Source organism: Naegleria lovaniensis (assembly GCF_003324165.1).
Source record: "Naegleria lovaniensis strain ATCC 30569 chromosome Unknown tig005, whole genome shotgun sequence".
In the NCBI taxonomy this organism is placed as follows: Eukaryota; Heterolobosea; class Eutetramitea; order Acrasida; family Naegleriidae; genus Naegleria; species Naegleria lovaniensis.
Genome location: NW_025407827.1, coordinates 717,139 through 729,690, shown reverse-complemented (window position 1 = coordinate 729,690; position 12,552 = coordinate 717,139). Strand labels below are relative to the sequence as shown.

General features: G+C 38.2%; 6 protein-coding genes across 6 annotated transcripts; 3 read left to right on the top strand and 3 right to left on the bottom strand.

Annotated features, from left to right (window-relative positions):
* Positions 1-85: 85 nt before the first annotated feature.
* C9374_012721 (uncharacterized protein) lies at positions 86-721 on the bottom strand (the record flags this gene model as incomplete). Its single annotated transcript, XM_044688519.1, has 1 exon — positions 86-721. One exon carries the CDS (start codon positions 719-721, stop codon positions 86-88), a length of 636 nt encoding a protein of 211 aa, XP_044554363.1.
* Positions 722-1,022: 301 nt separating this feature from the next.
* Positions 1,023-1,820, top strand: C9374_012720 (uncharacterized protein; the record flags this gene model as incomplete). The annotated part of the gene is made up of 2 exons (XM_044688518.1): positions 1,023-1,079; positions 1,320-1,820. The coding sequence occupies 2 exons, from the start codon at positions 1,023-1,025 to the stop codon at positions 1,818-1,820; spliced, it is 558 nt and encodes a 185-aa protein (XP_044554362.1).
* Positions 1,821-2,003: 183 nt separating this feature from the next.
* C9374_012719 (uncharacterized protein) lies at positions 2,004-4,166 on the bottom strand (the record flags this gene model as incomplete). The annotated part of the gene is made up of 1 exon (XM_044688517.1): positions 2,004-4,166. One exon carries the CDS (start codon positions 4,164-4,166, stop codon positions 2,004-2,006), a length of 2,163 nt encoding a protein of 720 aa, XP_044554361.1.
* An 825-nt stretch (positions 4,167-4,991) lies between these two features.
* C9374_012718 (uncharacterized protein) lies at positions 4,992-5,537 on the bottom strand (the record flags this gene model as incomplete). Its single annotated transcript, XM_044688516.1, has 1 exon — positions 4,992-5,537. One exon carries the CDS (start codon positions 5,535-5,537, stop codon positions 4,992-4,994), a length of 546 nt encoding a protein of 181 aa, XP_044554360.1.
* A 178-nt stretch (positions 5,538-5,715) lies between these two features.
* C9374_012717 (uncharacterized protein) lies at positions 5,716-6,958 on the top strand (the record flags this gene model as incomplete). The annotated part of the gene is made up of 2 exons (XM_044688514.1): positions 5,716-6,044; positions 6,112-6,958. 2 exons carry the CDS (start codon positions 5,716-5,718, stop codon positions 6,956-6,958), a joined length of 1,176 nt encoding a protein of 391 aa, XP_044554359.1.
* Positions 6,959-7,495: 537 nt separating this feature from the next.
* On the top strand, positions 7,496-12,451 carry C9374_012716 (uncharacterized protein; the record flags this gene model as incomplete). Its single annotated transcript, XM_044688513.1, has 1 exon — positions 7,496-12,451. The coding sequence occupies one exon, from the start codon at positions 7,496-7,498 to the stop codon at positions 12,449-12,451; it is 4,956 nt and encodes a 1,651-aa protein (XP_044554358.1).
* Positions 12,452-12,552: the final 101 nt, after the last annotated feature.

Below are 12,552 nucleotides of genomic sequence, written 5' to 3'. Positions count from 1 at the left end.
CGTAATTAAGCTTTGCACATGGTTGTTGTTAAATAAAGAAATTTACTGTCGCTGTGAATTCACAGCAAAATTCAGTAATGAATAATTAATTTTGAGCTTTGCATGCACTTTCTGGAACTGGCAAATTAAACACGGCTGGATTGACAGGACCGAGTACAAAGTCATTGTAAGTAGTCAAAAGTGCTTGAGTAGCCACCTTCTTGTACAATTGAATTGGTAAATTGTAAGCAGCAGTGGCATTGGTATACAATGCATAATCAATGACCATACTCGCCACAACTTGCTTATCATATCTATAACACACACCATTCATTTTAGTCTCTTGATTTTGACAATTCAATTTACCAGTGAATGAAATTCCATCCAACAATGGCTCTCTCAATGGATCCATAGCCAAATTATCCACTCCACTATGAACTCTCTTCATACAAGTCCATTGACCTGAACTTTCTTGATTTAAAGTGTACAAAGTATCAATGGATTGGATATAGATATATCTCGATTCAAATCCTTGTGGAGAGGTTAATCGATGAGAGAATTTTCCTTGAACATGATCCGCTGCAACAAAGGCCGAAAAAACTTTGGTTCCTTTCACGTAATTTTTCATAGTCATTTGATATTGAGGAGGAAAGTAGGGTTGGGGTTGATTTTGAGCGAGTACTGATCCGATGCTGATGATCAGGACCATCATCATCATCCATACGAAAATATTTTGAGACATTTTTTTTGTGCACAAACTCCGTGTTGGAAAAAGTTGAAGGAAAAGATTTTTCAAAGCACAGAAGCTGATATGTGAGAATAACAGGAATGATCTTGTTGTTTAGAAACGTTGATTAATATTGATGGAAATACCTTCAAAAGAGTTCAATTTACCGAAAAAAACACTCACAGCTGGCACTAGCTCAACACATTGAAGTCACGAATTTCATGTTTCACGCGTGCAATACATGAGGGTTTCTGGAACCACACACCTTTTCAATTAAAAGAATTAGTGAACTCAAAAACCAAACATTGAAAAAAAAATGGTCGTGTTTGCAATGTATATTATCAATAAAGCCGGAGGCTTGATTTACCAACGGGTAAGTGAGAGGAAGATGAAAAATAGATCGGAATGAATGATATTGGATCTGGAATTTATTACAAATGATTTTAATGATCCTCTCATGATGACAATATATTTTTACAACCCGATGACCTAAACTTTCATCAAAATGAATAATGTTAATAATATTCATGATCGGATCGTTTCATTAACCATATTTTCCTATGCATCACTCTTCATCCATTGTTTGAAAATATTTTCTTTATTTCATAATCAGGATTTTGGAAAATATGCAAAATTTGTAAAAACAGAAAAGGAAAATGCAGAAAGGCTTCAACAAGATCCAACATCTCCAATTCCACCCAATGAATATGATGGTAAATTTGTGAAACCTTCAGGAAATCAATATCTGACATTGGCCTCAACTTTTCACGGTTTACATGCAATTTCTAAAGAACTCATTCCTCCCCATGCAAGAACACAACCCGAAGAAGAAAATGGTGGAATTGAAGTATTAGATGCAGACACTTTTAAAATATATTGTTATGCAACACCAACAGGAACGAAATTCTTTTATTTATTTGATGCCAAGAAGTTCAGCAATGATGGAGTGAGCACCATGGAAGAATGTTGTAAATGGGTGTATCAGTGCTATGTGGATTATGTGATGAAGAATCCTTTTTATGAATTGGAAATGCCAATCAAATGTTCGTTGTTTGATGAACACTTGGATAAGTACATGGCAAATCTGAACTCGACATTGAAAAAGTCCAATTAAATTAATAACAGTTGAAGTGGTAATTACTCCAAATTTATTTTGTAAAGTTGTGACCGTTGAAACATGGGGAATCAAAACCGTGACATCTGTGGCCAAAGACACGGCACCTGTCACCCAAAATGTAGAAAAAAATGGTGTGAGCTATTTCTCCTGTGATGCCGTTTGTTTTCTTTTTGTATTTGTCTAGTGCTGATTTGTTCTTACGAGCTCTTCATCTTCACACTCCTCCAGCTCATCATCATCTCGATACAAGACATTGAGATCTTCATAACAATTATCATAGAATGTGAGGTTGGGTTTCACAATAACCGTTGCAGACTGCGCATTCGATTGCTCTGATTTCTTTGGTCTCCCTCTCTTTCTCTGCTCTGTTTTTGGCGATTTGCTTCTCATCACAATGGCTCGAAGTGTCTCCTCTGAAATATTCACAAGTTTTTGATCCAATTCGTGTTGTTCCGTATTGTGCGGAGATGAAATTTTGAATACGAGTTTCTTTTGCTTATTTCTACTCTGAGATGTAGAATTGTTCTTGAGTGTTGAGTTGCATTGTTCTGTGCTGCTATTGGAAGATGCACTCGAATGGGATGCATTGCTTCGCCTTCTCGAACGTTTTTTCTCAATTTTACAAGGTGAAGATTTAACACCTTTGTGTGATTCGGGTGGTGGTGGTGGTGTTAATGGAGATGCTTGTGAAATGACTATTTGTGGTATTGTTTGATGTTGTGGTGGAGTCATGATGGTAGGAAAAGCAGCTCCACTAAAACTTGTTTGCACAATGTCAGCCGCCATCATTGAACATGTCTTTGGACGAGAGGAGGTTTGATTTAATTCTGTACTGATGATCGCCATGGCTTCCATGGATGGTGACGATGAAGCAGTTGGATCTTCACACGAAGAGTGTTGAGGACTCCTCTCCACATGTTGATAACCATTGACAGAATCAGGAATTGAGGACCAACCCAATTCATGTTCTCTTTGTAAATGTTGCTGTTGCTGAATATTGGAAGAGTGAAAGAATGATGGACTGAAATTGGGAGTGTCACTTCCACTGATTGCATGAACAAGTCGATTGAAGGACTCGTCTCCAATTGGAGTTTTGGTGTTATTTTGTGAAGGTAGATTCGTAGCACATCTTTCATTGCTGGAAAATGGAGAGGTCGTAGTAATGCTTTTAAATTCAAAGGATGGAACAACAACAAGTGGTGGTGACGGTTGAGGCGTTGGAATGGTTGTTGTCAATGGTGTTAAATGGAACATGTCATTATTTCTGTGAACTGCAGCAAAAGATTGTGCCAGAATGGGAGCGTCACTCTCTTTCCTTGTCACACGATTTCTCGTCTCAATGTAGGGAACTCGCGTTCCAGTACTTAACACCATTTCTTGAATTTGCTCAACATTGTGTTCATCATGAGTTTGATTGGAGGAACACATGAGCATGCCATTCGTGGAAGAGAGTAAAGATTGAGGCAACATTAAGGAAGAATTGTTTTGACAAGTGGATGTCAAGCACAATGTTGGTTGAGTAGAATACATGTCACTGGCAAGTGTTGGTGGTTGTTTTGGAATTTGAGAATTGCTCATGACGGAGTTCATCATTACCATGATGGGATGAGAAGGTGTTGAAACAGTGTTGGAATTATTTAACGGATGAATGGAAGGATTTTGATTATGGGTTGGATTGAATGCGCTCATTTGACTAGTAGTACAACCATGGTTCGTAGAGGTTGTAATGCTGTCAGGGATGTTATATTGAGCTTTTAAGAGAGCAGCCATTGGCAAGGTATTAAGAATGTTATTCACTAAATCGTCCACAGACTGATTGTCAATGGTCATTCCAATATTATGACGAGGAATTGTTGGAGTTGAGGAATGATCAGCACCAGTTGTAGAGTTTGTTAATGATGAAGGCAGTCTGTCCATTCCCACGATCAACTCATTTCCATGTTCAGAATTATTGGCACGACTTGACAACGTGTGAAATGCTTGAACATGATCGTCTCTCATCATACTCGTGTTGTGACCGTTCGCTTGTACAACTGCAGTGGTCGTTTGGAATGATGGAGTGTTGTTGGAAGAATTATTGTATATTGAAGACGGAGTGGATGGTAGAGTCAAATGCATTGAAGAGTCATTCCTCTTTGTATGGGTTACGTTATGTTGTTCTCGACTCGTCATTGCAACCATGGTCGAAGTAGAGGAATTAGGAGTGGATCTATTTTGTTGTTGTTGTTGTTGTGACCCAACAGTTACAAAGCTGGTGCTATCAGTTGGAGTGGAGATTTCAAACAGTGGAGAAGAAGAGGAGCTATTGGTGATTTTGTTCATTGTACCACTGTTTTGGAGCATTTGTGCGGAAATGATGTGAACTATGTCACACAAGAGAGCGAACACCAATGAAATTGTATGTTGTGGTGTGTGTGGACTCGTCGTCGTTGAAGAAGAATGAATGAGGTGCTCACTGAGAGTTTGATTTGAAATTTTGTTTTGTGAATTGTAACTATTGTCAAATTTGTGCTATTTGTTGTTGTTTTTGTATGTTGATGCAGTTACGGTGATTTTCTAAACAATTTTGTGAAGTATGATGGTCAACAACCGATAACAGTGTCGTCGATCGATTTTGGTGATACCACAAATGTGAGCGTCTGTTTAAGATTTCGACTGACTCGACCAACACAGCGTGTGGTTCTTGATGATTGAATCTGCGAGCGTGACGCCAAGAAAATCTCTTCAAAAATCCTCTCTCTTTTCAAAACGACTCGAGTTCAAGATATTGTCGTTGTTGTTGGAATTTTCTTTCAGCAAGGATTTTGGAGTTGTTGGTATCCCTTCGCGTGATCGAATCAAGTGAAGTGTTGTACAAAAGTGGGGTCATGAAGGAACGATGAGCAGGTGCTACGTTGATGCAGTTTTTGGGTTCGTGGTGAATAAATGGATAATAGATTACTTTTGGGTAATTTTTGGTCATGTAAAGAAAGATGCATTGATGTTGACATTGGCTCATCAAGTTCATGCCATGGATCACTTCTTTTCAAAGGTAATGCTCAATACATCCAAGTCAAATATTGAGATTTGCGGCCAATTGTTGCACTTACATTTTCGAACAAATGGGTCATGCTTTCTTGATATTAGATCATATAGACATCATTGGCATTGAAACGGGCCCGACGCATGTCAAATGGAAGTCGGTAGATAGAATAAGACTCCTGTAGACCCATCCACACGCATTCTCACCAACGGACGTACAAACTGGTAGCTCATTGTAGAAATCTTTTCAAGCTTAAATGTTGAGGGATTGAGGGCATACATTGATAGGTCTTTCCCTAATGCCACAATTATGTTGTTGTTAAAGTGGTCCACACAAATGTGGTCGTATTCACAATAAAGAGTGCACAACACTCTCTCTGTAGAGAGGGATATCACTTGAATACGATTTTTCTGAGGTACAATTAAGGCTTTAGCGTTGCATATCGATATGGCAATTGTTGGTTTTATCTTGAGAGAAACACTGCCCGTTTTTCCAAAACTTTTCAGTATTTGACCAGTGTCCGACCGTAGAATTTGAATTCGATGATCATTTCTCATCTTATTCATTAAAAGCTGATAGAGATGAGATTGAGATCCGAGCGTTGGTTGAAATATTTCACTCCAGTGTGATCGTGCATCTTCTTGAGGAGGAGGAAATAAGGAAATAGCTACACGACCGCCGTTGTCAATCATTTTTGCTCAATTTGAATTAACCTGATTGGCCTGTTCCGATTGTTATTTCTAAAGAGTGCTTGCTGCTTCTTACGAACATAGAAGCCTTTATAATGTATTCAAAGAGTTTTTCAGAGAAGCTTAATCGGAAGTGTGAATTGATTGGGATTAAATTTTTTGAATTTTTTAAACAAAAAAAATGATTCCAAGCAATTATTGTAAACGTTTTCTTCCTTCAACCTTTCGTAAGGTTTCAAATTCCGCAAAGGCTTTTCCGATGATGGTATTTGCTTCCTCCTCGTCATCTTTGAGAACGCAACAACTGTCGAATTACTCGAGTGGATTATTCGAAAGTTCGGTGCGGAATTTCTATAGAACAACACATTTTAAACAACAACAAGATGAGAATGAAAAAGTGGAAGCACAACATGTAGCTGATCGTTCCGACTGTATTTTGAATGGAACACATGAGAATTTTCAATCAATTATTGAATCGGGTGAGCCAATCATTGTTGATTTTTATGCTGAGTATGTACAAATTGTTGAGTATGAATTTTAATGATCCGTAACAAATTTTAATACACGTAATTATTAGCTGGTGTGGACCTTGCAAAAAACTTGGACCTGCTCTCGAACGAAATACTCTCAAGCATGGAGGAGTTTTTAAGTTGATTAAAGTCAATATTGATGAACAGCCACAAATTGCAGAAGCATTCCAAGTTCAAGAGGTTCCTACCGTGGTATTTATTATGGATCGAAAGCTTGTTGATCGATTCAAGGGAGCAATACCAGACGAAAGTGTCGCACAAGCTCTCGATAACTTTGCTCAGTATGTGACCAGAACGAAGAGTGGAGGCTCAGTAGAACAGCAACAAGCACCTACGGTCGATGCTGACTCTCCTGAATATCTCTTGGGAATTGCAGCTCAATTACTGAAGAACGGAGATCTTGACGAGGCATCAAAGGTTTATAGTCAAGTCGTTGAAAAATCCATGGATCAAGAGTTACCAGATTTTGCTGCTAAGGGATTATCTGGACTTTTAACCATTTCGCTTTTCCAATACAAAATGGATGCAGCTAAAAGTATTATTTCGAGGCTTCAAAAAGATCACATTGAATTAACAAAGAGTGATAAGGAGATTTCTGAAGCCATCTCTCTCTATGAGCTCTATAAGGAAGCAGGAGATGAAGTAGTAAATGCAATCCATGAAGGCAAACCAGTAGAATCGCTCGGTACAGAAAAGGAGAAGGTTCTGTACTTGTATTTACTGGGTCATGCAAAAGAAGCCATTGAACATGGAATTTCATTGTTGAAAAAGAGTGCCACCAAGGCTGATGGAAGAGCAGCTCTCATCCGTATTTTAGATTGTCTCGAAAAGAAGGACGACAAGAAGAAGTTAGTCATGGACACGAGAAAGAGGATGGCAAGTTTGTTATTCTAAGGTAGCCCGACCAATAACGAATTTAATGGTTATCGTTATTTTAGTAGATAATGATTGAACAATAGAAAATCTTAATTTTATCAAGGAATATATGTTCTCATACGCCACCAACTCGCACCACTGAACCCGGCAAACAACAACATCGTGCAAAGGCCTTTTCACTGAAAGATCTTTTTGTAATTGCCGTGTAAAGCTCTAACAATCGACCCAGGCAGTCAAATGTCAATCAAAAGAAAAAATTTGCGCCACATCAAAACTAGAGAGTGACAGTCTGTCTTTCCCATCATCGCACAAACTGAGCTCTGTCATAGTTGAACAACAACTACATTGTGATTTTAACTCACCTCTTGTTGAGTGTGTTCATTATTCTCTCTCGTTCAATTCAAACAACAACAACCATCAACTCCATTCTCGGGTTCAGTAAAACAACTCATCACAACAACAACAACTCAGAGGCCTCACTGAGTCACTCACCCCAATTTTATTCGTTTTACATTCGAAACACTATTTTCATACAATTCTTACACCAATCGTATCATGATCGTTACATTTGCTTCCAATGTTGAGACTCACTACATGGGTTATATTGTGGTGTGCCCAGCCGGAGAGAAGGCCATTCTCGAGAAGAAACGAGGAGGTTGGTGTTACATCCACTGTAAGCTGAAAACGCCTTCTTCTTCTTCTTCGCCATCATCCACAACAACCAATGATCATCAGAACAATTCCAAGAACAACCATGAAAAAACGGAATCCACAACGAGTACTACTGTTACTACTACTACGACTTCAGTTCAATCAATTCAAACAACAACAACAAACACACAAAATCATCACTCCGATCATGATGTTATTTCATCAACAACCACAACAACACCAACAAATACATTTTCATGGGGAACATTGAGAGTTCCAGCCATCTATCTGAATTTGGATGAAGAGGCTGTTCAAAAATTGGATGATACCATTTCCACAACATTCACGAAACACGATGAAGATGAATTGAATCCATTGGAATGTGTAGCCTATAAACAACCCGAAAGTCTTGTAAATAATATTACCTCCACATCATCATCATCCTCATCAACAACAACGGCAACATCATCATCAAGTTCTTCATCTCCTGGACTCTCTGCTCTCAAACAACTCTTACTCAATTCTGCTGCTGCTAGTAAAAACTATAGTACGGATGAAGAGTTAGATGCTGCACTCGATCCGAGAGTGGATAGCTCAAAACGAAGAACTCAATCCATGAAGGGCATCGGAGCAATCATTTCTACACCCAATCATGAAGAAGAGGAAGAGGCTAAATCGGTTTCAACTCCTTCTTCGTCCGGAGCGAGAAAATCAGCACATTTAACGAGTTTAAAACCAACCAAAGATACAAGTAATGCCTTAATCTTGGGATCTTATCGCTCATCCTTCGATTCAGCAGCATTGTTTGATCAATTGGTATTCAATCAGGGCAAGAGTGTTGGAACAGCTACAACAGCAACAACAACAACAACACGAGCAACTAGCTCTGTTTCTTCGACGCCCATGACACCAAGTCATGAACAGAAAACAACTGATACAATTTTGGATGAGATGATGGTTGCTGAACAACAACAACAAACGAAAGAGGATCAACAACCAGTGGAGGATCAACAAGCAGTTGTTTCTGAAGCTGTTTTAGATCCAAGTGTCACACCAGTTTTGGATACGAAAGAGGCTGTGGATTCTAACAAGAAAGAGGAGGAAAGGGTTGTCACGCCAAGTGACGTACCAAAAACTGATGATGTTTGGCAAGAGCAAGAAGATGATTTAGAAACCTTTGATGCAGAGACGGAGACAGATGCTGATTTTATTCTTCCCTTCTCAAAAGTTGAAACATTTGACAATGAAGATTTTGATATTGAGGACCTTTTGGCACTCTCTGAATTAGCTGAAATGGAAAATTATGAGCCCAACGTGGATCAGCAACAATTAGAATTGTACAGAACTAAACTTCCACACTTTTTCGATTTTGATCCGAACATTGACGACAGAAAGAAGAGATTATTGCATCACATTACTCTGCAACATGCTGCCCGTAAATTGGTCAATGTTGGAGCAGACTATGATTTGAAGTTAGCCATTCAACAAGGGTTGGATAGAGCTAGAGGAAAACAAACCAACAGAAAGGCCACAATTTTCTCTGGAGTGTCGCCACTGCAATATCAAGAGTTTAAAAAATTCTCTGTTGAAGAGGCAGGAAAGCTCATCTATCGTGTCTTTACAGAATGGTGGAAATTGAAAAAGTTTGTTAATTATTTAAGGGTAGCCCCAGAGTTTAAACAACAGAGATTGAGACAAAGCTGTTTGAAAGAAATTCTCTCAACTGAACGAAGTTATGTCAACCAACTTGAAACGCTGTACTATGACTTTTATCTTCCCATGAAGAAAAACAATTTTGCAATTTTCACCAATTATCAAACTGGTCCAAATGTCAGTGCCACAAATATTGTATTACGTGACGGGTTGACTCCAGAAATGCAGTACAATACTATTTTCAGTAATATTGAGCAAATTTTGAAAACTAACACAGCTCTGTTGCACGATCTTGAAATGGACTGGAAAATGCACTGGCCTAAAAATCATTTTCCTTCAATTTTCAAAAAGATTTTGCCATTCTTAAAGGTTTACACAGTATATGTGAATAACTATGAAAAAGCTAATGAGTTGGTAGAAGAGTTGATATTGAGAAATCCAAAATTTAATGAATTTGTAGAGACTGTATACGAAAAGAAAGGTGTGACTCTCCAGAGTTTGTTAATTACTCCTGTTCAAAGAATTCCCAGATTGAAAATGCTCTTTAGCGAGCTTCTTAAGAGAACCGTCATAGAACATGTTGAGTATAATGTTATTGTGGAAACATTGGCAATACTGAATGAATTGGCGCTATTCGTGAATGAAAAGAAGCGCCACGATGAAAATAACATTACTTTCCTCAGATTACAACAAATTTTGAAAAAACGTTTCAACAATTTGGTCACACCCCATAGAAAATACTTGAAGAAGGACGATTTCAGAATTCAATGTTCCAGAAAGTTTTTAAATTCCAACTGTGAAGTCTATCTATGCAATGACATGATGATTTGTATTCCAATGACAGCTGATAGAGGATTAAGAGTCGATTTTGCACACTTCATTTTCTTCACATTTTCTGAAATGGATACAAAAACAGAAGAAGAACTCAATGATGAAGAGCGTAAAGATTTTACCATTAGAACCTTTTTAAAGAGTTCCATTTATACGTTTAAATTTGAAGCCATTAATGGAACCGAACGAATCAAGTGGGAGAAGGACCTTCGAGAACTGATTGATATGGAACACACTCGATGTCGCAAATATGGAATCAAAACATTTGGAACTCACATTGATGAACTGAGTGCTCGTGAAAAATCATCCAAAGCTACCTCTTCAAGCAATCACGCATCCAGCTCTTCCAATGACAGCAATAGTCCAACTGTAACCTTTGCTGATACTGCAAGTAGTACTACCAATGGTGCAACAACAAATGCCTCTTCTTCTTCTGGGACTATTAGTTCGAATCCAGTCGTAAGCTTGAGACAACATCTTAGCAATGCAGTTGGAAATAAGGAAGAAACTTCTGTCATGATTCAAGATCGAAGAATCAGATTGTACAATAGATCAAAAATTAACAACTCAAAATTAAGCTCAACTCAGCTTAGACACAAGACGGTAAAACAAGAAATGTACACACTCAGCAAGACTATTCGAGAACAGAAAAATCAAATTGCAGAACTAGAAAAGATGATGCGTTCCAATCAGGAAAAGTACAATCAATACGAAACCGAATTTGCAGAAGTTGAAAAGAATCTTGTAACACAAGATCAAGAAAAGAAAACTACAGATCATGAATTACTGGAAGTAGATTCCAAGTTGATGGCAGCTTTGGGCAATGAAGTCTGTAGTTTTGTGGAAATATTTGGATCCGATCCAGTTTGTGATTCCAATAAGGAAAAATATGTGAGACCTTTGGATGATCATCGTGCCAGTGTTGTCACATTGAAACCTATTAAGGTCAGTGAACTTTCCACATCTACTTCCAATGAGAACAATTCTCAACAACGAAAACCAATCATTGGAGGTATTGATGAATTGAAAGAAGCTACCGAAAAGGAATTTATTGTTCCATCTCTCGCATTGGATGCAAGAAGAACTTCCGACGCAGATTTTTTGTATACCTCTTCTGCTGGATCAGCTGAGGAATTGATGAGTTCAGATCCTCGATCTGTGAAATCTGCAAGAGGTGCCAACAGAGGAAGGAAAATATTTTCCATGACACTTAATGGAGGATCATCTTCTCAAAACAACAGTGCTTCTTCGTCACAACATCAACATAGTAATTCCATAATTTCCAAACAAAGTAACAGCGAAAAACGAAAAACATTGTTACAAAAAGCAAAAGGAATTTTGGTTGGAAATAATGACAATCAACAACAACAACAACAAGCTCCTCGAAGAGCATCCTCTGCTGAGAATCTTGTTGCCAACACGTCTAACAATCCATCCAATGTGAATGGAAGTTCCAATTCTTCACATTCCAATCCACAAATAGATCGAATTGTTCTCATCAAACCTGTTGGTTGTCTCTCACCCGTTGCAGATGCTCCTCAATATGGTCTTCCAACATTACCTGGTTCAACCAATACTATGCCTTCTCTTCCTCTATTCCTTTCGAATAAGCCAACAACAACAACTACTAATACTTCATTCACTTCAGATGGTTCAGATTTATCATCTTCAGATTTATCACCAAGTTCTTCGTCGTCACAAGCTTCACCTCTCGCACGATCGACTTCATTTAGAGAATCTACAAGTGGAGGAAATAACGCGTCGACTTCAATGAAATCACCTCGAAATATGCTTTCAAAATCTCACTATGAAGATAAACGACCATTCCACTACAATCGAGAAACGATTGATTCATTCCTAGATGCTGATGTGAAGGACCATGGAAAACAACAACAACAACAATTACACAAACGGGTTTTAGTGAATCCAATGTCGTCACTTTCAGCCTATGAAGAACGTGACCTTGACAAGTTGACATTTATTTCACTCGATAAATATGAAGACATGAAAGACGATGAAGAAATTGAAACAACGAACAAACTCTATCGATTGCGGCCTCTTCCAAAATGGGATACCTTAGAACAGGAGGAATTAAATTTCATGTACAAGGCAGATCGAGCAGTCCATGGAGAAGAAATGTATTTCAAAACGAATCCATTACCTATTGTTATTGGAAGAAGGAAAACTGACAAATTGTCGAATTGTTATTTGGATGAAGAGAGTGATCGAGAAGAATTGGAAAAGTTGCCAGATTCTGTGGATGGTTTGAAATTGCTCTTGTTGCAAATGCAGAAAGAGAGTCAAGAATTGAAACAGCAATTGTTCTTTGGAATGTCTGCAGAACAAGCAAGGACATCCACCAGTACCGTCAAGTGACGAGATTGATCGAGGAAAATTTAATTTACTCAAGTGTGAAAGAGTGACATATTAAAATTTTCAAAGGAAACTGAACGCATGACAAACGTGAATAGTCTTTG